General features: G+C 39.4%; 1 protein-coding gene across 4 annotated transcripts in view; it reads right to left on the bottom strand.

Moving 5' to 3' along the window:
• The window catches only part of SPTLC3 (serine palmitoyltransferase long chain base subunit 3), a 167495-nt gene extending 151628 nt beyond the window's left edge, over positions 1 to 15867 (bottom strand). For 3 of the 4 annotated variants that reach the window (XM_030915896.1, XM_030915895.1, XM_030915897.1), the window contains exons 1-2: positions 15746 to 15867; positions 15434 to 15617 (exon numbers count right to left, since the gene is read on the bottom strand). In XM_030915896.1, coding sequence (XP_030771756.1) covers positions 15434 to 15550 — 117 coding nt within the window. In that variant the 5' untranslated portion in view covers positions 15551 to 15617; positions 15746 to 15867. The remainder of the gene's footprint in view (positions 1 to 15433; positions 15618 to 15745) is intronic. The other variant, XM_030915898.1, reaches the window with a different exon arrangement.
• Between the last annotated feature and the right edge of the window lie 5976 nt (positions 15868 to 21843).

Here is a 21843-nt window from a genome sequence, read left to right on the forward strand (position 1 = left end):
AGGTAGTAGATATATGAATATTTATTTAGAATTATATAAGGTTTTCTATAAATGGGCAAATGTTTACAATAAAAAGGTGGAGGAAAGGGCATTTCATCTAGTGATAAAAGTACAGGTCCTGTGACTAGATTGCATTGCTAACTATATGTTTGATCTCAGGCCAAGTTTAGTTAACTTTTGCATGACTAAGTTTACTCATCTAGAAAATGACGATAGTAACAGTATCAACCTCACATGGTTGTTGTGAGGGTCAACTAAGTTAGTAAAGTTAGTGAAGTTCTTAGCATGTAGTGCAATGTAAAAGTTTGTTAAATAAAAGGTTTTTTTTTTCTTTTCTTTTTGATTCGGAGTCTCTGTCTGTTGCCCAGACTGGAGTGCAGTGGCTGGATCTCAGCTCACTGCAAGCTCCGCGTCCCGGGTTTATGCCATTCTCCTGCCTCAGCCTCCTGAGTAGCTGGGACTACAGGCGCCCGCCACCACGCCCGGCTAGTTTTTTGTATTTTTTAGTAGAGACGGGGTTTCACCATGTTAGCCAGGATGGTCTTGATCTCCTGACCTCGTGATCCACCCGCCTCGGCCTCCCAAAGTGCTGGGATTACAGCCTTGAGCCAGCGCGCCCAGCCAAATAAAAGTTTTAAAAGTCATCTCATATGTGGGTCATTCATGGGAAAACAGATCTCATTTACTTTCTTGGACACTCGACTCTGAGAATGCAGAATTTTATTAGAAGCTGTTGACAGCCCTACACACCTTGTGAGATTAGTCATTTTCCCTCAAATCCATGCATACTTCATCTCCTGCTAAGATGCAGCAGGAACGATTGAGATGAATTAATAATATTTCATTTCTATTTTCATTTTCTTCAAAAAGTTCCACTGCTTAAAGCATGCTCCATACCTCCAAGCTTGGAGTATATCACCTCTGGATAGCAATACAGAAGCATATTGCTACCTGGTCACCAAAGTAATCTAGTGATTTCGTGATTTTTAAAAAGATGGTAGTAAATAGTAGCCATGCTGTCCAACAAAGCTTAGGAAACCTGTGAATTAATTAATGAGAGGTTATACACTTTGAAGTTTACAGAGAAGTCTGCAGATCATATGAGCAGAGCTTTCTTAGCCTTTTAGAGATCTAGGCATGTGAAATGGGAGTTCTTGCAAAGAACAGATTAGTAAAAATAGGTAGTCTTTATTCATTCCATAAATATTATTGAGCTCCTATTACATACAGGCTATGGTCTAGGTACTAGGGATTTGGCAGTGAACAAGATAGGAATTCCTGCCCAGGTGGACCCCTCACAGTCTAAAAGTGGAGGCAGGCAACAGATAGGAAATAAATTAATGTGTGCATGCATGTGTGCTTATGTGTGTAGGTATATGTGTGACTCTGTGTGTGTGTGTGTGTGTGTGCATGTGCACAGATGTTTTTAAATGCTAAAGAGAGCAATTAAGTAGGAAAGGGGCTAGGAAGTGGGGGTGGTAGTTTGCAATTTTAGAAAGCATCGTGAGCCTGAGTCCCACAGAGAAGGTGCTATGTGAGTGAAGACTTCAAGTGGGAGAAGGGTGAGCCCTGTGGATGTCTGGGGAAAGGATGTTCCGGGATGGGGAATGAGGAGTGCAAATGCAAATGTTGCAGGTGGGAGGACACCATGGGTGGCTGACTCCAGGAACAGTGAGGAGGCTGTGCAGCTGGGACAGAGTGAGCTCAGGGAAAGTAGCAGAATATGAGTCACAGATGATCTGGCCAGGCTGTGGGGCCTTATGGTCATAGTAAGTATTTTGTTTTTTGCTGTGAGTGAAATGGTAGCCATGGGAAGGATTTGGGCAGAAGAATGACGTCTCTGGATTTTATTTCAGCACGAGCACTGTCTGCTGTACTGAGAAAGTCTAGTGGATTGTGGTGGAGGGGTGGGTGGAAACAGGACATGGTGGTTTTTAAAACATGCTCATGAATTATTTGCTACTCTTCCCATTAAGAGACAGGCTAGTCCCCTCCCCTTGAACCTGGTGGGCTTGTTTATGGCTGCTTTGATCCAGTCCACAGTCCTGGCTTGTCTCATCCTTTGGCCTTCCCAGCCCAGGTGGCAGGCATGACACTGAGGAGGCAGTCTGGAAAGTGGACCCTCGTGGCCCAACTTCTCCAGCCTGGCCAGTTGAGTCATCCTAGCAGAGGCCCTAGACACCATGGAGCAGGGGAGAGCTGTCCTCACTGTGCCTTTTCTGAATTTCTGACCAGCAGAATCCACGAGCATAATAAAATCATTGTTTTATGCTATGTGTTGGGCTGCATTGTTATGTAACAATAGACAGTGGAACACAGATAAAAGAGATGGAGCTCCTGCAATATTTTAGGTGAGAGATAATGGGGGCTAAGACCAGGGAGCTGCTGAGGGAAAGGTGAGAAGTGGTCAGATTCTGGATGCGCTGTGAAGGTAGGCTCATGTTTTACTGAGATATAGAATGTAGAATAGAATGAAGGAGAAAAGTCATGAATGGCACCACGGTTTATGGCTTGAGCCACAAGAAAGGTAGAGTTGCCATTTATTGAGATGGGAAAGACTGTAAGGGAAACAGTTTTGGAGAGTGGGAGGAGGAAACATCAGGAGCACTGTTTGGTACATATTAAGTTTGAGATGACTTTTGAGTATCCAAGTGGAAAGATCAAGTAGGCAGTCAGAAATGCCTATTTATGCATATACATTTATATATCTACATATATCAAGTAGTCAGTTGGAAATACCTATTTTATAGATCTATCTACTTATCTATATAATTCATCTAATCTAACTATCATGATGTGTTAGAAATAATGCTTGAAGTTGCAAATGAAATGACATTCTGATAGTTGATTTCTCAGCAAGGCAAAGTTTACTTCTGCAGAAGGGTGCTGCTCATTAGTTTGGTCACCATGACAGCACATCAAACAAAGGAAAGCAGCAGATTCATCCCTAAAACATTGCACTCCTACTGCTGTGTGCAGTCTCCATTGGCTAGAGCTGGACCACACAATCTAAACTGAACCCAGTTGGCTAACCTGAGACATACAGGGATGTAGTTACACTGGCAAGAAGACAGTTTTGGCAGGGGTAGGGAGGGTGGAGGGGGTTTGGTCAGGGGGCCATTGCAGTTGGAGGAGGTAATTTACAGAGTGAGTAGCAGATGTGGAATGTGGGCTCTATAGATAAAGACTGAGAGGAAGGTTGTTTCCCTGGGCAAGGGAACACAGAAAGTAAGGGAGTCTGGCCTTGAAAGCAGGGAACAAAGGACAAGGAAACTGAAACAAGTTAACCTTTGAAGAAGAATGTCTTTACTGTATTTAACTTGATGAGACAAGGTCAGATCTTCATGAGAGATATACAGTTAGAAAAGAATAGAGGGGCATAGACTAAGCCTTGGGTCATTCCATTGTTTAAAGGTCAAAGAGAGGAGGAGGAACCAAGAATAGAAAATGCATAGGAAAAGCTAGTGATAAAGAGGAAAAGCAAGAGTGTTATACCCTGGAAGTCAAGAGAAGAATGCGCTTTAAGAAAGAGAGAGTGATTATCTTTCACTAATGCTGCAGACAGGTCAAGTAAAATGAAGATTGAGAAGTCATCACGGGATGAAGGATTTCAAGGGTTTATGACTGTCATTTATTGAGCATCTACTATATACCAGGCATCGTACTGATTAGTCTTATAATAGTAGTAGAGAAGAAAGAGGTGACTGCAGGCTAATGATAATAGATAATAATCATTTATTGAGTATCTACTGTATGGCTGATAGTTATTGGGAGTCTTACACATGCTGTCTCATTTATTCTTTACCATAGCCTCATAAAGAATGAATCAGAGACATAAAGTTACCTTCCTAATATGGCCCACTTAGTAAGTGGCAGAACTGAGATTCAAACCCAGTTCTGATATCAAAGCTAGTGGTCTTTTTACTACCATTCCTCCTTAAGGAGTTCACACTTTTCTGGGACATCCTAAGGGGTGCAGGAGTGTGAAAAGCTACCACATAAACATCTTTCTGGGGAGTTCAGTTTCTTCAAAGTTTTAAAAGAGTATATAAAAAGTTTTATAGCAAAATAAATATTAATATATGTAATAAGATGCAAACTTCTAACATAAACGAAAGGCTACAGATGCATGCCACCACGTCCAGCTAATTAATTTGTTTTTTAAAAGAAATGGGGTCTTGCCATGTTTCCCAGACTGGTTTCAAACTCCTGGTCTCAACTGAACCTCCTTCCTTGACCTCCCAAAGCTTTAGAATTATAGACAAGAGCCACCACACCCACCCTCTAATCCAATTTTTAAATAAATATCTAACACACATGGGGCTTGCTCCCTGAATCACTTTGTGTTATGTGTGATTTTCTCTTTTTTGGTGGATCAATTTGTGAATCCTTTATCCTGTCTTCTCTGGAACAGTTGATTTGCTGTTTTTTCTAGTTGGATTGTAAGTGCAGAAATAGCCTATTTTTATACAAAATTTCAGAGCCAAAGTTTATAATCTGGAGATCTGAGGAAGTCAGGGAATACATACGTTCTCTGTGTAAAAAATTTTGCGGTTATGGACATATAAATTTTCATTAGAAAGTATATATCAGCTTCTCAAGGGAATTCTTGAACTCCAAAAGACTCACAACCGTGAGACAGACAAATAAAAGTTGTGTATAACTCATAGGTAAGAGAATAATTAAGACTTGCACACAGCCTTTTGCTTGGGCAACTTTTGAAGGTCCAGTTAGACCAGATTTAGAGAACAATCATGGTGACTAGACTTTATGAATATATCACCTAACGAAGGTTTGTGCTCCACTGCCTATGAAATGTGAGAGATGTGGTTTGGTCAATAAATATCACTAGGTCTCTAACACTTTGATGAACACTTTGGGACTTACTATTTTAGATTTGGGTTAGTCAAGGAAACCTAGTATATGTAGCTGGTCACAAGAGTTCCTCAAACCTGCAGAGTCTAGGGTAATTGTTAACATATCAACTCAGGAAAGTGAAGACGGAAGACTCACCTATCACTTTTTGTAAATATAAAGTAAATTAAATCGAGGCGAACCAAATTCTCTGAGCCATTTTTCCTAAACAAATGAGAAAATAGCACTCTACTTAGTACTTCTTAGTCTATTTCCCACACTCTGTTTACCTATGGTTTAGAGGTTACAAATTGGTGTTTTTTAGCTGTGTTTTCTTTAAATCCACATGATTTGAATTTTTAAAAACTAGATGCCAACCTTTAGAAATCATGAGACCTCCTTTCCTCAATTTGGATTTCCAGCTTCTTTTAAAAGTTAGAAAAACTATCAAGATGGAGTCTGTTCTCTCTCATGGAAACACCAGGCCTTGTTCAGTTAAACCCATTCTTATAACCTCCTACTGTACTACACAAGGCCCTGCTAGCTCATTTAGGCATTTGCAATCTCAACCTGCACTGTGCTCAGATGATCTTAAATGTGTCAAAACTCTTCAGGAGAGCAGGATTCAGATGGCACTGTGATAGACAGATGAAGGAGATTGTGGAGGATAATTTTGAATATTTCTCTGAGGTATGCTTATAGTGTTTTTCCCCCAAAATAGTTAATTTGAACTCCAAATCACCTGGAAAAGATTTCTAATATGGTGGCGGTAGATCTTTCTGTCGTAAATTTATAGATTGTTATACCTTAGAATTCCAGTAAAACTACCTTAGTACAGACCAACTGAGACAAAGGTAGCCATACTTAGTAAAAACATTAAGTACATTTCAAAATCAGCATAGTTGATTTCTTGCAATTAATTGGGTTAATATCAATTTACCTCAACAGTGAGAGAAAATTTTTCCAGGAAGCTTTAACAAATAGATAAAATTAATTTATAATTGGCAGATATTAAAAGTACTTAAAATATGTTAATTAAGCCAATGAAACACCTGAGCACACACACTTTATTGAGTCAACTCTTTCTTCATAGACAATGTAATACATTACAGACCTCCTAAGGGTTAATAATTACACTTCAGATTTGGCAATTTTCAAATGGGTGTGTTTTTGCATTGGTGATATTTAGATTCATTGTGTTTCACTTTTACAGCCAGACACTCATCTCTGGTTAAGGGCTTAACCATACAGTCCTTTTGCCAGACAAAACAGAAATTTATAAATTATTAAAATGCATCTTTGCCAATGATTAATAGCAAATGCATGGTCAAAGCAAACTCTTTAAATGTAAATATAAATTCAAGCACTGAAAATGGTTCTGAGATTGCACAATGACTTTTCCAGTCATTTTAAGGAAATATAATATCCATGTATTCAGTTTTTATTGCTGCTTAATAAGCCACCAGCAAACTTAAAACAGCAATTATTTATTTGCTCAAGAATCTTTAATTTGGGAGAGCCCAACAGGGACAACTTGTCTATGATCCATGCAGTATCAATTGGAGCAAACACACCCTGGAGTTGGAGGATTCACTTCCGAGATAACTCGCTCACACAGTTTAGAAGTTGGTACTGCATCTCAGCTAGAAAGAGAGCAAGCATACTGGGTTTCTCTCTTTGAGCTTCTTCTTGGGCTGCTTGGGCTTCCTTAAAGCATGGATTCCAAGAACGGGTGCTCTACAAGGACTGGGTTCAAGCTGCTAGGCTTCTTGTAACTGACTCTCAGGAGTCCCAGATTGTCCCTTCCATCACATTTTTGGTCAAGTAAGTCATTAGGTCTAGCCCAGGTTCAAGTGGATTAGAATTAGATTCTACCTCTCAATGTGAAATGCCCCAAAGAATTTATAACTATATTTCATCTAAGGCAGGAGTGTCCAATCATTTGGCTTTCCACATTGGAAGAAGAATTGTCTTGAGCTGCACATAAAATACACTAACACTAATGATAGCTGATGAACTAAAAAATCACAAGAAAAAGATCTCATAATGTTTTAAGAAATTTATGAATCTGTGTTGGTCTGCATTCAAAGATGTCCTGGGCCAAATGCAGCCTGCAGGCCGCATGTCGACAAGCTTGATCTACTGCATCATGTCTAAGATATCAGTATTGCCAGAAAATATTGTACTAAATGAAGTTTCTATTCAGGGAGGCCACATACTCTTGAAAAAAGCTCCTGAAAGCCAGACTATCTCTCGAGCTCCAACTGGGGCTAAGTGTGAGTCCGCATGACTCAGAGTCACATGAGGTCAATTTTCTTTAGCTTAGAGTTGTTCAAAGTGAGGCATGGGGGTGGCTGGTTCACTAATGTGGTATGTCTGTGAGTGAATAACATCACCTATTGAAAGCTGAGATATGTGAAAGTTTGTGTCATTTGTGATGAACTAAAATTTTTATTAAGAATGAAAAATCAGGAAAGCAAAACAACTCAACATTCTTTTAACTTACACTGACTCTGCTCTTTAAGGCTGAGTCCATTGGCCCCTTCTCTCTGGAAGTGGGTATGAATCCCACGCCTAACATTATCTTGTGTTTACAGGCGAAGTGTGGACTAACGGATAAGAACTTAGGTTCTAGGATTGGATAAACTTGATTTCCATACCTAGTTTTGACACTTATAAGTTGGTGACCTTGGTTGAGTTACTAAAGCTTTCTGTTTCCTCACCTATAAAATGGGTCCAAAAATAATACCTCATAGGAATGTTGTGAGATGATTAACATAAAGCACTGGGAATGCCTGGCACTTTGAAGAACTCAAGATACGTTAAAGATTATTATAATTATTATGTTCTTGATTACCTCCCAAACATTCAACTATAGGCCAATACCCATCAGGTATTGGAGCTTAATGTCTTTCAATATCTTTAGTCACAGTGAAAGCATAAACACCTTTCTTTCTAAAAGTATATTATTGATACCTTAGACAATAGGTATTATGTTCAGTTGTTAAATAAAGCTCTCTAAGCCTATTATAGAAAGTAGATAATATCATGAGGTCTTGGACCGTTGTTGAAGTAAGAAGTTAGGATAAGGTGGATAGTCTAGAGTTTATGTCCCAGTTTTGTTCTAGCTGTGTGACCTTGGGGGGAGTTATTTATGTTTTCAGAGCATCAGTTTCCTCACCTATATGAATGTGGCTAATAATATCCACTTTGCATTACTGATATAAGAATTAAATGAGGCCGGGCGCGGTGGCTCAAGCCTGTAATCCCAGCACTTTGGGAGGCCGAGATGGGCGGATCACGAGGTCAGGAGATCGAGACCATCCTGGCTAACACAGTGAAACCCCGTCTCTACTAAAAATACAAAAACTAGCCGGGCGAGGTGGCGGGCGCCTGTAGTCCCAGCTACTCGGGAGGCTGAGGCGGGAGAATGGCGCAAACCCGGGAGGCGGAGCTTGCAGTGAGCTGAGATCGGGCCACTGCACTCCAGTCCGGGCGACAGAGCGAGACTCCGCCTCAAAAAAAAAAAAAAAAAAAAAAAAAAAAAAAAAAAAAAAAGAATTAAATGAGGCCAATTAGGTAGAAGGACCTGGCATGTAGCACCCACCAACAATTGGTTTATTAGCTTTACCATTATTATTAAACTGATCAAAATAACTAGATTATTCAAACTAAGTTTTAACTTGATTTTGCACTTAATGCACATAAACTGAGAAAATGGACTTTTCTTTCTTTTCTCATGGAAATTGATTCTAGCATATTCCTTTCCTTCACTTTCCTGACTTCTCTTCCCTTCTTTCTCTTCCTTTCCTTACCTTTTGTATTTCAAATTGTATTTCCCTCTACATAGCTGTTGTCCATTCTTTTCTCTCTGGTGTGTGGGCTCTTTTTATATTCATTTCTAAAAGTTATTTATAGTATCAGAAAATTGCATTTTATGATACAAATTGTAAACATTTTCCTGGTCTGTAATTTGCCTTTTGGTTATTTCACGGTGTTATTTTTGTTTTGTTTTTGCCATGCAGAAATAAATATTTGATTTTTCTGTAGTCAGATTGTTGACCTCTTATTTTATGGCTCCTGGGTATTATTTCACAGTTATAAAGACTTTTCCCATGTAAATATTATTTTAAAATTGATATTTTCTTGAACTTTAATAGATTAACAATTACCTATAATATTTATCTATCTGTTCATGTACTAATAGGAAACAATTATAATTCCTTTGGTGCCCAACATGATTCACTAGTTGGTAGTGCTAGTCACCCCTCATTATTATTATCATAGTCTTTCCAATTATTCTTGCTTATTAATTTTCCACATAAACTTCAAAGTCATTTGTCTGGCTCAAAAATATGTTGATTTATTTATTGGACTTGCACAGAAACTTATAGGTTAACTTAAGTAGAATTAATGCATTTTTTTATCCTGAGTCTTCCTCTACATGTGTTGTATGTCTTTCCACTTATTTTCAGTTTCCTTTCATGTCCCTCAGTAGCATTTTCATGCTCCCTTCCAATTGATTTTCATTTTATTTAAATCTATTTCCAGGTCCTTCATGTTTTTGGTGCTACTGTAAAGGAGTTTTTACTTCAGATATGCTTTCCAATTGATTTTTATGCATTACCCTTTATGATGTTTCTTGCCATATTAAGTTTTAGATTTTTTTATATAGTTAAAATTTGCTAAGCTGTTAATGGTTTCTGGTTTTTCATCTTGCTTGAGTGTAAAGGGAGCAAATTATGGCAATAATATTTACCCTTGATATATCCCTTTTCTCCTTTGCCAAACACAGTGGGTAAGCTCTGTTTATGTTGCTTAACAACCTAATCCTGTCTTCTATGATGATTAGCCCATTAGGTCAGGGTTAATTCATAAACCATGCTCTAAAAGTCACCATAAGTAAAGCTTACACAGTTTGGGAGAAATGTATCTGATCATGCTAATTCCGTTCTCAAATCTCCATCACTTGCACATATAAATGGTTATAAAAGACACTCTTGGTGCGTCCAGACCTTCTTCCATTCTGGTGATTTCTTACTGCAAGCCCCTGTAGCTCAGCTTGAGGGTTTTCTCTGCCATAGGAGTGTGCTCAGCCCATGTGTGGAAAGTCTACAAGCGCTGAGCATCCCTCAACTGATGATGGACAGGAATTGGTTGACATTTATCTTTTTTTTTTTTTTTTTTTGTAATTTAGACAGCTTTGAGATGGGTTGTATACCATCTCCCAGATGTCCCCGACAAGTCTCAGTCCCAGTTGCCAACAATGGTAACTTGTTCATGAGTGTATTGGCTTCCTTCCCTTCTGTGCCTCACTTCACTATTTTTCCTCTGTGCTTCCTGGGTTCACCTCCCTAATAAATTTCTTGCACTCAACTCTTTATCTCTGGGTCTGTTTCTTGGGGAACGTAAACTAAGACAAAGGCATTTTACAGTCTTTTCCCACCTGGTTCTCTCCATTAAGCACCCTGAACCTCCTACCATGAACTCATCTTTCATTGACCAAAGACATAATGATCTGATATTTTATATCCTTCTAACAGCCTTTCCCTCTGCTGGAATGCCTTTCTGTGCCTATATGCCTGGCTACTCTGCTTTCAAGACTTGGGTCAAATGTCTCTCTGAAGAAAGATGTCTTCCCAGCATAGGTCAGTTACACATTATTCTGTGTTCCCATGCAAGGTCCATATATTTCTATTGTGATGGACTATTTCCAAAGATGGTCACAATAATCTCTCCAATCCCTTGCAACCTTTTTCAATGTGACTTTGCAGGTTCTCTCATGAAAAAAACAGCACCTGTTTCTCCTCTCCTTGCATCTTAGCTGGACTATGACTGGCTTTGTCTGCAGAATGTAGCAGAAATGTCCCTAGAACATAAAAGAGGTCTTGTAGTTTCTATTTTTACTCTCTTAGAAGCCAGTCATCCTGTAAAAAAGCCTGGGCTACTCGGCAGAATAATGAGACCACATGCAGAGTGTGTCCTGGTGAAGTAGACACAAGGTGCTTTGGACAACAGCTGGTACCAAGGTCTGGGACATGTGAATGGGGTCATCTTGGATGCTCAGGCAAGTTGATCTGCAGCAAACACCACATGGAGCAGAGAAGGGCAATCCCTAGCAGCCCCTGCCTGAATCAAGAACAATCCAATAGTTGTTGTTTCAAGCCATTGGGTTTTGGATTCACTGTTACACAGGAATAGATAACCACAGCATTTATTATAGTACTTACCATTAAATACTATAATTGCTTGTCTTTCTTTCCTACTTAGACTCTGAGCTATTTATAAATGGAGGGAGAATATTTTCATCTTAATGGCTGCAGCATGTGACACACAAGAATGTTTTTAAAATGATGAGCCCATGAAAACATGGGGATTCCTTGAGGAGTTCATGCAGAAACCTTGTCACATTGGGGATTGTTTTAAGGAAACAGGAGCCAAGAAACCAAGGCATTAGAAAATGAATATCAAAGAGTAGGATGAAGATTCAGAGCAGTTGGAAGGAATTTCTAAAACTTTTAGTGTATGAGTTCTCCTAGTAATTGGTGAGAATATTGACCTCTATTTCAATCAGGGGGTAGCCTAGGTGAGCCCCACAGACCCTGTACTTACCACGGCTGTCAGGCAGCTACCACTGTTTGCAATTAAACTTTTAATCAGTCATGGCTCTTGTTCTCTAGAATAAGTTTATACTACAGCAGAAGAGTAGCTTCAGGATATTGCCGGCTTCAAGAGGATATAGAAAGGTGGGGAGAACAGAAGTTCAGCTTAAATGGTTCTAAAACTGGAAATGATTTCCATAGTGATGCGGCTTAATCCTTTCTCTTCTTCCAGCATCTGCTGAGCACCACCTCAGCTACAGCACTGCCTCTCACTGTCTGCGATGAAGGCTCACTGAATTGAGAAAAGTTTCTCAAGTCATATGACCTGTTGTGCCTCACAGCTTCCTGGAATGCTTTGTGACCTTTCTTATGCCCTTTACTAACAACTCCTACATTCATCTCTGGAGTTCTTTTCCTGTCTTTTCCTCTTTGGCCCCAGGAATAAGTTCCCTATTTTATCTGCAATTATAATGTCTCAAGGTTCAATTTGAGTCTTCCCTGCTCTGAGAAGCTGTCACCGACCACACCAACCTGTGACTTCCTAGAACACACTGAAAAAGGAACTGGCTTTGAAGCAACATGGATTTGGGTTCAAATCCTGGCCATGCTGATTGTAATTCTTCAGAAGTTGCTTAGTGATTTTTCTTTCCCCATCTGTATAATGGACAGTGTACTACCACTTCACAGGAGATGCCTACCTAAAGTGCTTAGCCCTTCCTGATATGTAGCAGAACATTGATATTTATTATTATTTTTGCTCTTCTCCAACTTCCAGTACTATCTATTTAGTACTCAAGTTATGTCTGCTTTTGTCCTCAAGTTATGTCTGCTTTATGACAGCTCTTATCCTTGCACTAGCATTTAACTTTGATGTGATTTTTTTAATGTTGATATAAGCCTTCTCCTAATACATAAGTTGTAAACTTCTTATTTATCTTTATATGTCCTAAGAATAACAGATGCTTAATAAATATTGGTGAAAAAAAAAGCAACCACGTGTTAGGGCTCATTACCTATACCTGGTAATATGCCAGCATTCAGGTCAAGAACTCAATAAACCTTGAATTAGAGTAACTCTAATCTTCAAACGTTTTTGTTTTCCTGGAAAGGGATGATTAGGAAAACTTTACAATTTTTTTTTCATCCCGCAGGTTTAGTTTAAGAGAAGAAAATGCAGACCCTATCCTCTTAAGAAACTACTTATGGGAAAATGCAATGGAGACATAAGGTCTACCTTTGTGAGTTTTGGTTTTCCTAATAAAAGTTTATGGCCAGGTCGAAAATAATTGCTGGGAATTAAAAAGCAATTATGTGGATAATAGTTGCAAAGTAATTATATAGAATTAAGTAAGGAATAGGAAATTCCTATTCATTAGGAAAAATTTTGATTCAATAAAAATTATAAGAAATATTAAGTTCATAGATTAAGACGGTAAGCACCCATCTGTCTGTAGTGTGGATATGCTCATAAGGAGGGAGAACAAATCCTCTAGTACGGTAGTCTTCCATTAGAAGTAAAAGGTAGGAGGCCATATTGGGAATAAACAAGTAAATGGACTTAATCAGTGATGAAAACCAGTTTTTGCGCATTCTCAGAACATATGAGGTTTAAAGAAAAAAAAAAAAAAACAGGAAAAATAGTCAAACTCCATAAAAGCTCCAGAAAGGAACTCTAGAAGGTTGCTAGAACGGAAAGGCTCTGGTCCTTGCCAGCTTTGAGACTGAGGCAGCAAACCTGCATGCTGGAGCAGGGATGGCAGCCTATGCTGGACCAGAGGGAAAGAGGACTCCTGAGCACTGCCTAATAGTAATTTTCATATTGTTTGTTATGCCAGGGAACTCTTTGTCAACAGAATCTTGTAGGATCCTCTGATGTATAAAAGAGATAATGGTGTTGCTGTGTGGCTGCAAATAAGTGGGAAGAGAAAGGGTGGGAGGATCATTGGAGGGGCTGGTAGGATCTTAGATGCTGCAGCAGAGGACCTTAGGCCAGGCAGAAAGTGTTTGGGAGACCAGCAGCCTAGGATTCTGTAAGCGTTTGCAGACTGCTTCTATCCACAGGCAAGGCTTTTGGTCTAGACCTAGTTTGTTAAAGGGCCCCAAGGATCAAAACTAGTGGCAAAGGACCATGAGAGTAAAGACAACTTTGTTCCCATCATGGAGGGGACGATAAGCTCTCATTTGCTCTTTTACACTATTATCTCAGCCGGGGTTTTTTGTTTGTTTTCCTGAAAAATATTTTTCAAGCCATAAGTGAGGCTCTCAATGAAAGCCAATTGTAGCTTAGTGACACCTAAATGTGTCTGAGACAAGAGGCTCTGGAAAGCCCTTCATGAAGGCAACAGCAGCACTGATATGTTCGACTATTCTTAGGGAAGCCTCAGTGTCCAAGTATATTTAGAGTCTTGCAGCTGCACTTCATAATGAACCTTTAGAATTCTGGACTTTATCCTTACTTAGGAGTGGTTTTAACTATCTAAGTTTCTAATCTCATACCTCGAATGTGATTATAAAACCAAGATAAAATAAACAAAAGGGAGAAAAGTTACGGAAGAATCTCTTCCCAGATGAGATCCCTCAGGGTCAGAATGATCAAAAGGGTAAGTAGGTGAATAGCCTGTGAGTTACAGGCATTCTAGAGGCAAGGATCATCTTGAGTAGTGGCCTGAATTGATATTCAGTGATGCATAAGTGGTGGATATTACTGCAATTTCCTTCACGCAACTGACAGGAGTTGAGCACCTTCTCTTCATGTTGCTCCAGGTTTCAGATCCTCAGCTGGGACAGGCCAGTTTTGAGGTTTCAGACAGACATTTCCCAGGATTGGATAGTGCCTTTTGTTAAGAGGGGAATGCTTTTGGGGACCACAGCCTGTTTACACACAACTCAGGCTCCAGAGCTCCTTTAGCCTCTTCCAACTGCACACATGAATGTAATTCACTGAGTGGAGGACTGGCCCCAGCTAGACCCACCTGGCCTGTGATCTTAGAACAATCTGCCTTTCCTGTGGGTGGATACTTGCTCTCCGGATGACCAAATGATGGAAGATTGCATGAGACTCCCTGTGCCACTTCTCTTTCCCAATAGGAGGCTACCTGTTTGACTACTTGGGCTTGCTCCTGGGGCAGATGAGCTCACCCCTGCTGCTCAGAGCAGAGTGACATGGGGTGTCCTGTGGGGAGTGGGGAACTGCCTTACATAAGGACCTCACAGACCCAGGCTCTCTCTTAAAATAAGCCGACAACTTTCCTTGAGTTCCTCCTGCCTAGTATACTCTGCAAACATCCTGGTGCAATAAAAGAAAAAAAAAAAAGGGCCAAGTTGGTAAATACTTACAAGTTTGTTTTACAGATGCTGTTCTGTTTTCTGAGTGCAGTGTGTCACAATGAGCCATGCTTTCTGAAGCGTTTGGAAAAGAATGTCTGTGACGTCACATTTCAAAGAAATACTGTAGCCTCAAATCAAGTAGTGAGCTACTATAACAATGCTCCACTAAACACCAATAATAACTCGCCTTTCAAAGAGAGACGCATTTCTCATGGACCTGGGAAGAATGCCATCTCCACCACATAATGTCAGCAAAATGTACTTTCACTTCCTCTTTTTCTTCTGAAGCATAATAGTTGTAGCAGGTCTCTTGGACTAAAACATACGCAAAGAGTTGGAGCCTTCATAATTCTTCCCTCCCCGCAAAATGCTTGAGACAAAAGTCTAGTAGGTACATTTGTATTTTAGGGAGCCTAAAGCTGTGTGAGTGTCTGTGTGCATCCTCTTTTGCATTCAGAAGACATTTTCTCCTTAATCCACACCTAAACTTTTTGGTAGCCAAGCACTTTCTATTAACAGAATCAACAGTCAAAACACATAAAAACACTTCATAAGATGAACTTTAAGTTAGGGCAGTCCCAAATATCTTCACAGAGAAATATTGAAATGTTCAGGTAATTCAGAGAAGAGTAGGGGAGAGTGCCTCTTACCTGGGCTTCTTTCACTATTCCATTCTTTGTGCAATTTCTGCCTTGCAAGCCATTGCTCTGTTTCTTGTGATTGTGAAGTTTCCCGTTGCAAACAGTACCACCTCCAGGGTTAGCCATGAGTGTGAAGTGACAGAGCCCGGGACAGGTTTTCCTTCAGAGGTCTCTGCAAGCTTTAGTTTTTAGTCTGTGAGGGGATGAGATAAAGCTCTTTGGGGCTGAGCCCTTAAAGGAATCTTACCAATCAGGCTTTTCCAGAAGAAGAGCAACAGCCTATCTTTTTGCCAGATCGTTGAAACTAAAACAAACAGTTACCTTTATACTTCTCAACTCCAGTCAAAATGTGAACTCCATGGCAACAAACCTGCTTCCAAAACTATAAAGGAGATTGTCCATGCTGGCTCCTCCTGGGGACTGAGGGAACCTGGGGACTGAACAACCCAGTGGCAAAGTGTAAGGAGGCGGGCTGGGAGGTGGAGAGTCTTTTAAAGACACACACACACAGCACACTCACAGAGTCTTCTAAGTACACTGAGTTCTGAGTTAACCTCTTTTACCCACCCCCTCTCTCCCGCATGTAATTGTGGTTTTTGGTTGTAAACCAAGCTCAAAAGTTAATATTTCTTTTTGCTATAAAATAACATTCAAAGGTGGTTGCCAGGGGCTGGAGGGATGAGGGAAAGGGAAGTTATTGTTTAATGAGTACAGAGTTTCAGTTGGAGCAGATGAAAAAGGTATAGTGATGGATCACTGCACAACAAGTTGAATGTACCTAATGCCACTAAACTGTACACTTAAAAATGACTAAAATGGTAAATTTCATATGATGTATACATTTCCATAATTTACAAATGATTTGAAAAGATTTTTAAAAAGCTAGTATTCAAAACCTACCTATGTTAAAATCAGTACTATAATAAGGGGGTACCGACTCATCGAGAATTCCAGTAAGACAGATGTTGGGGAGACAGAATATTTGGTGACTGCATTGTCTTTACCTCGTGACCTTGGGGGAGGCATTTACCCACTTTACACCTCAGTTTTTCCACCTATAAAATATCTGCTGAGGTGGAACGAAAATTATGACGTAGCTCGGGTTTGCTACCAATGCAGGTGTGAGGTGGTTGGTGACTGCTGGGTCCCAGTCCTGAAACACATCTGGTTTACTCATTAACTCTTATTCTCTCAATGCATGAATCTTCAAAGCTCTTTCTTCCTATCATCATCAGATGGCATGGTGACATGATTTGTTGGAGAGTCATTACAACCTGTTGAGTCTTCCCAAGCCCACCCTTGTGGTTTTCCTGAGTCAAGACTTCTTTAGCATCAGACTCTAAGAAAAGAAACCAATTTGACTGGGTGTGGTGGCTCACACCTGTAATCCCAGCACTTTGGGAGGCCAAGGCGGGCAGATCATGAGGTCAGGAGATCGAGACCATCCTGACTAACATGGTGAAACCCCGTCTCTACTAAAAATACAAAAAACTAGCCGGGCGAGGTGGCGGGCGCCTGTAGTCCCAGCTACTCGGGAGGCTGAGGCAGGAGAATAGCATGAACCTGGGAGGCAGAGTTTGCAGTGAGCTGAGATCGTGCCGCTGCACTCTAGCCTGGGTGACAGAGCGATACTCCATCTAAAAAAAGAAAAAAAAGAAACCAATTTATTGGTGTAGTAGACAAAAACAAACAATCAAACACACACACACAAACAAAAAAACAGAAATGGCCCGTTTCCAGAGCCTCATGTCCTGTACCTCAGCTCCCTTGGACAGGGTTCAGTTCTACCCCAGAATAATGAGGCTTTTGGAGGTGGACATGCTAATGCTTCTAACCATGATTTGCATGGGAGGGTACCTGCCTTTCCCATCCCAAGGAATGCTGGAGGAATAAGATAAGGCCTGAGGCTAAGGGAAGAGTTGGAGTTAATACCAAGTGTGTTCAGCCCAGTTTGTGTCTCAAGTTCAAACATTTGATCGTATTTCTCTCAACCTTTACCATCAAAGTAGAAGTAGACTTTTACTGGTCTCTCCCTTCCATGGCTGTTTCACTGGATTTGGGGGCTAAACTCTTGTAGGTTTATTTTCTTCCAAGATTTAGGAAATGGAGAGATGAAGAGGTAGAGGGGAGCACGATTGTTGGCCCAGCTGTCTCACATTACTTAGAAAGAGAAGTTGAAGAGAGGGTGTTGTTTTGCCTGAGCTCTATTGCCCAGTGCAAAGCATTTTTTAAATAAAGATTTTGAAATAAACTTTTTAATATTAGATGTCTCTTTTCTTTCTTTTCTTCTTCTCCATATCTTTCCTCTTTTCACGTTTCTCCTTTTCGCTTTCCTCCTCCACCCTCCTCTTCTCTTTCTCCTTCTTTTTCAAGTTTTCTTTTTATAAGGGACAAAAGGCACATATGAAATAAATCTCAAACACAGCTGAATTCTGCTTTCTCATTTTCCTTCCCCTAATTGCAATTGCTAAGGTTAGGTAATCACACATAGATTTCCGAGAAATATCTACTACGTGCTCTCACTCTTGAAACTTTTCTATTTTACTTAGCCATATTGGAATGTGTGCATTGTTGTGTGCACAAAACTATGTTAACATACCAACCATTTGGCATCAGGCACTGCTGGTATGTATAGTCAGTGGTGACTCGTTGCTTCATACCATCTCCAGTTAAAATAAGAGAGGAGTTCTGTTGGAGTGAGTGGTAGGTTTAGGTTTAAGGTTTGGATTAATACTAAAACACAGACTAAATATTGAGCAAGATTTGGCATCTCTGAACAACTAAATACATTTGGATCAACTAGTAACCTCAACAAATGTTTGAATAAGTTTGAGTCCTTGGATATCACAAGGAATAAAACATACGTAGTCTCCACCTTCATAGAACTAAGACTTAACTGTACCCACATGCCTTCGACTTAGGATATCTGACTATAAAAGGTAAAAATAAATCTTCTCGTTAGTACATTAAAGGCAAAGATAAAATTAGCAATGGCCTTGTGGTGTTCTCCAAAGTAATTGTTTTCCCCCGATTATCAGCTCCTCTCTTAATGAAGCAGCCGAAAAGGGAGATAACAGAATGAGGATAGGCAAGAAAGGGAAAGTCAGAGGCTTGGCAATGTGTTGTGGAAAGCTCTTGGAACAACTTGGGGATAGAAAGTTGGCAAAAATGGGAGGATATGAGCAGAATAAACTGTCAGAATTGTACAGTATACAGAAATCTGTTCTTTCTCAGTGACTCAATTTTTACCCATGTAATGGAGAGTGATGCTCATGCAAAACTAAATTTTCAACAGGTTAAGTGACTTTTCCAAAGCCACAGAATAACATGTGGTAGAAGTGGGTCATGAACTCAAGAATGTCTGGGTCTAAGTGAGTGCCTTTTCCTTATACCATGACATACCTCTCCTTCAGCTGTTGACTTGAGAACCATCAACCACCAAGAAAAGAAATAACAGAATCTGTTACTATTTGGGAGATTTCATTGGATTGGCCAAATAATGAATAAAAATGCTTTATTTGCCTTTTTGATCTATTAAAAATTTGCAATACATTAAAGAGGTACAAATAACTAATGACATGTCAATATCTACTAATAAGTCTACATGGAAGTACTTAAATTTCCCAAAGAGTTCAGTCTGGAAAAATCCTCATGGTAGAGACAATTCATTTCCATAGATTTTTCTCACGAGTAGGTTGTAAACATGATGACCTAAGAAGGCCAGCTGCATGTGACCTAATATTAAATTTGAACTGACCAATAAGTCATGAAAATTATCTGAGAAAACCCAGAAAGTGATCATGTCAATTTATCTGATATTAGGTGGAAATTATAACTCTTAATCAAGATCAAGTTAATTTTAGTTTTCACACTTTTGGGTTTTGCACACTGTTGTGATTGGAAAATCCATGCGTAGTACATATTTAACATCACATACCTTTGCCCTGAAATAGATCATACTGACACAGTCAGTCCCTCATTCATATCCTTTTGACTTAGCTTGGAGGTCCCTGATACACGGTGTCAGCTGTTTTCTGCGTTTCTATGCCCAGGCAGGTTCTCTGACCATGGGGTATTCTCCACTCCTGCAGTGTGGGCCAGGTGTGCTGGGAAATTCACATCCTTGAGAGCAACCCTCAGCCAACAAGGGATATAAGTTGGTGGATAAACACGCCATGTTATTTTCTTCTTTATGGGATAATTCTGAGACATGTTCACAGCCTCCGGAGAGTTCCCAGTGCGACTGGGGCTCTATTGCCCTCAGTAGTAACCCTCTTATAAAAACACCCATTATTAGGTTTTCCTCCCTTCCAGGTTTTACTTATCCATGATTCCGGAAAATACCTCCCCATGAACTACTTGCACCTAAATCCTTGTCTCAGAGTCTGTGGGAACGCACATCAGGGCAACCAAATCCATGTTAGCCCATCAGATCTTATTGATCAGAGATCAAATTGGATCTTTTGAATGATCAATATTAGACTGTTCTGAAGATTGAGAGAGACATCATATAGAAAAACTTAATACATTCATTTGGGTAAAACCTCATAAATTCTAGAGAGAGACGGAAAATCTGTACTCTCATGTCTCCCATAGGAAAGATTCATGGGATTTATGTAGGAAGAGGGTGTCTACAATTTAGTTGTGGAAGAAAAGTCGTTAATTTTGAGTTATAATATAATAAAAACACTACATATTTTAAATGAGAAACAGGCTCTAGAAAGTCTTTTAGAATGTGCTTTATCTGTAGAAAAATTAAAACTAGCTTATTCTTTACTGAATGCTTTGATACAAAGAACCCTTTTATGTTTCTAGCTAGCAAGGGATGATAAATGGAAATTAAATGCTTAGCATTCTTATTCATTTTCTATTGCTACTGTAAGAGATTATCACAAACTTAGTGGCTGAAACAGCACAAATGTATCATATTAGAGTTCTACAGATCAGGAGTCTGACATGGGTCTCACTAGGCTAAAATCAAGGTGTCAGCAGTGCTGCATTTCTCTTTGAAGGCTGTAGGGGAGAACCTCTTTCCTTAGCTTTTCCAGATGCTAGAGGTGTCCACGCTCCTTTATTAATGCCCGCTTCCTCCATTTTTCAAAGCCAGCAATGCTAAATCTCTGTGACCTTTCTTCCATCATACACCTCTGTACGTGTATGGGACTACGGCCAGGAAATGTTTTCTGATTTTAAGAAATCATACGATAGATTGTGACCATCCTGAAATCCAGAATAATCTTGGAATAACTTCAATTACATCCAACATGGCATAAGTATACATATGTAACAAACCTGCACGTTATGCACATGTACCCTAGAACTTAAAGTATAATAAAAAAAAAAAGAAAAAAAAGTAATTAATTTAAGTTGTCAAATAAAAATTGTATACATTAATGTTGTGCAGCATGATGGGTTTTGATACATGGATACATTGTGGAATGGCCAAATCACGCTAATTAACATATGCATTACCTCTCCAAAATTATTTTTTGTGTGGTGAAAACACTTAAAATTCACCCTTTTAGCAATTTTCAAGTATACGATATATTGTTATGAATTATAGTCATGTTGTATAATAGATGTCTTGAACTTGTTCCTCCCCTCTAACAGAAATGTTTTGTTATTTGACCAATATCTTGCAAAATCTCTTTTGCTATGTAAGGTAACATGTTCACGGGATGCAGGGATAGGGTGTGGACATCTTTGGAGGATCATTAGTCCGCCTACTACAGTACCTATTATTGCTAATTAAAAATTGGCAACTAGTCAGAGGATCTCATTATTTAGTTTACTGCTTTTATTGCTTTCTTCTAAGAAATGTAGAAAATGTATATTTTTAAAGACTCTCATAGGTTAATTTTCAAGTTGAGCGTCTGAAATCTTTTTTAGCAGTTTTAAAAATTGCAGGCTAATTTACATAGACAAAGATACACAGACTAATTGCATAGCTCAATGAATTTTCATAAAGTGAGCACACATGGGAACTGAACCCAGCTGAAGAAATAGGACATTTCTAGCATCCAGAAGCCCTCTTCAGGCCCTGCCCTACTCTTCACTCCTTAATCACACAAAGAAACCACTATTTTAAGTTCTATCACCATAGATTAGTTCTGCCTCATTATTTTATATAAAAGAGTCATTCAGTTCCTATTCTCTTGTGTCTGGCTTCTTTCACTCAATTATTATGTTTGAGAGAGTTTTCCACTTTGTAGTGCATGGCAATAACTTGTTCATTCTCACAGTTACATAGTATTCCATTTTAGGAGCATACTGTAATTTATTTATTCATTCTATTGTGGACATTTGGGTTGTTTCTAGTTTTTAGCTATTAAAACAATTGCTACTGTGAATGTTCTAGTATAGCCTTTGGTAGCCATATACATACATTTCTCTTGGGTGCATACCTAGAAGTGGAATCA

This window comes from Rhinopithecus roxellana, chromosome 13, assembly GCF_007565055.1.
Source record: "Rhinopithecus roxellana isolate Shanxi Qingling chromosome 13, ASM756505v1, whole genome shotgun sequence".
Taxonomy (NCBI): Eukaryota; Metazoa; Chordata; class Mammalia; order Primates; family Cercopithecidae; genus Rhinopithecus; species Rhinopithecus roxellana.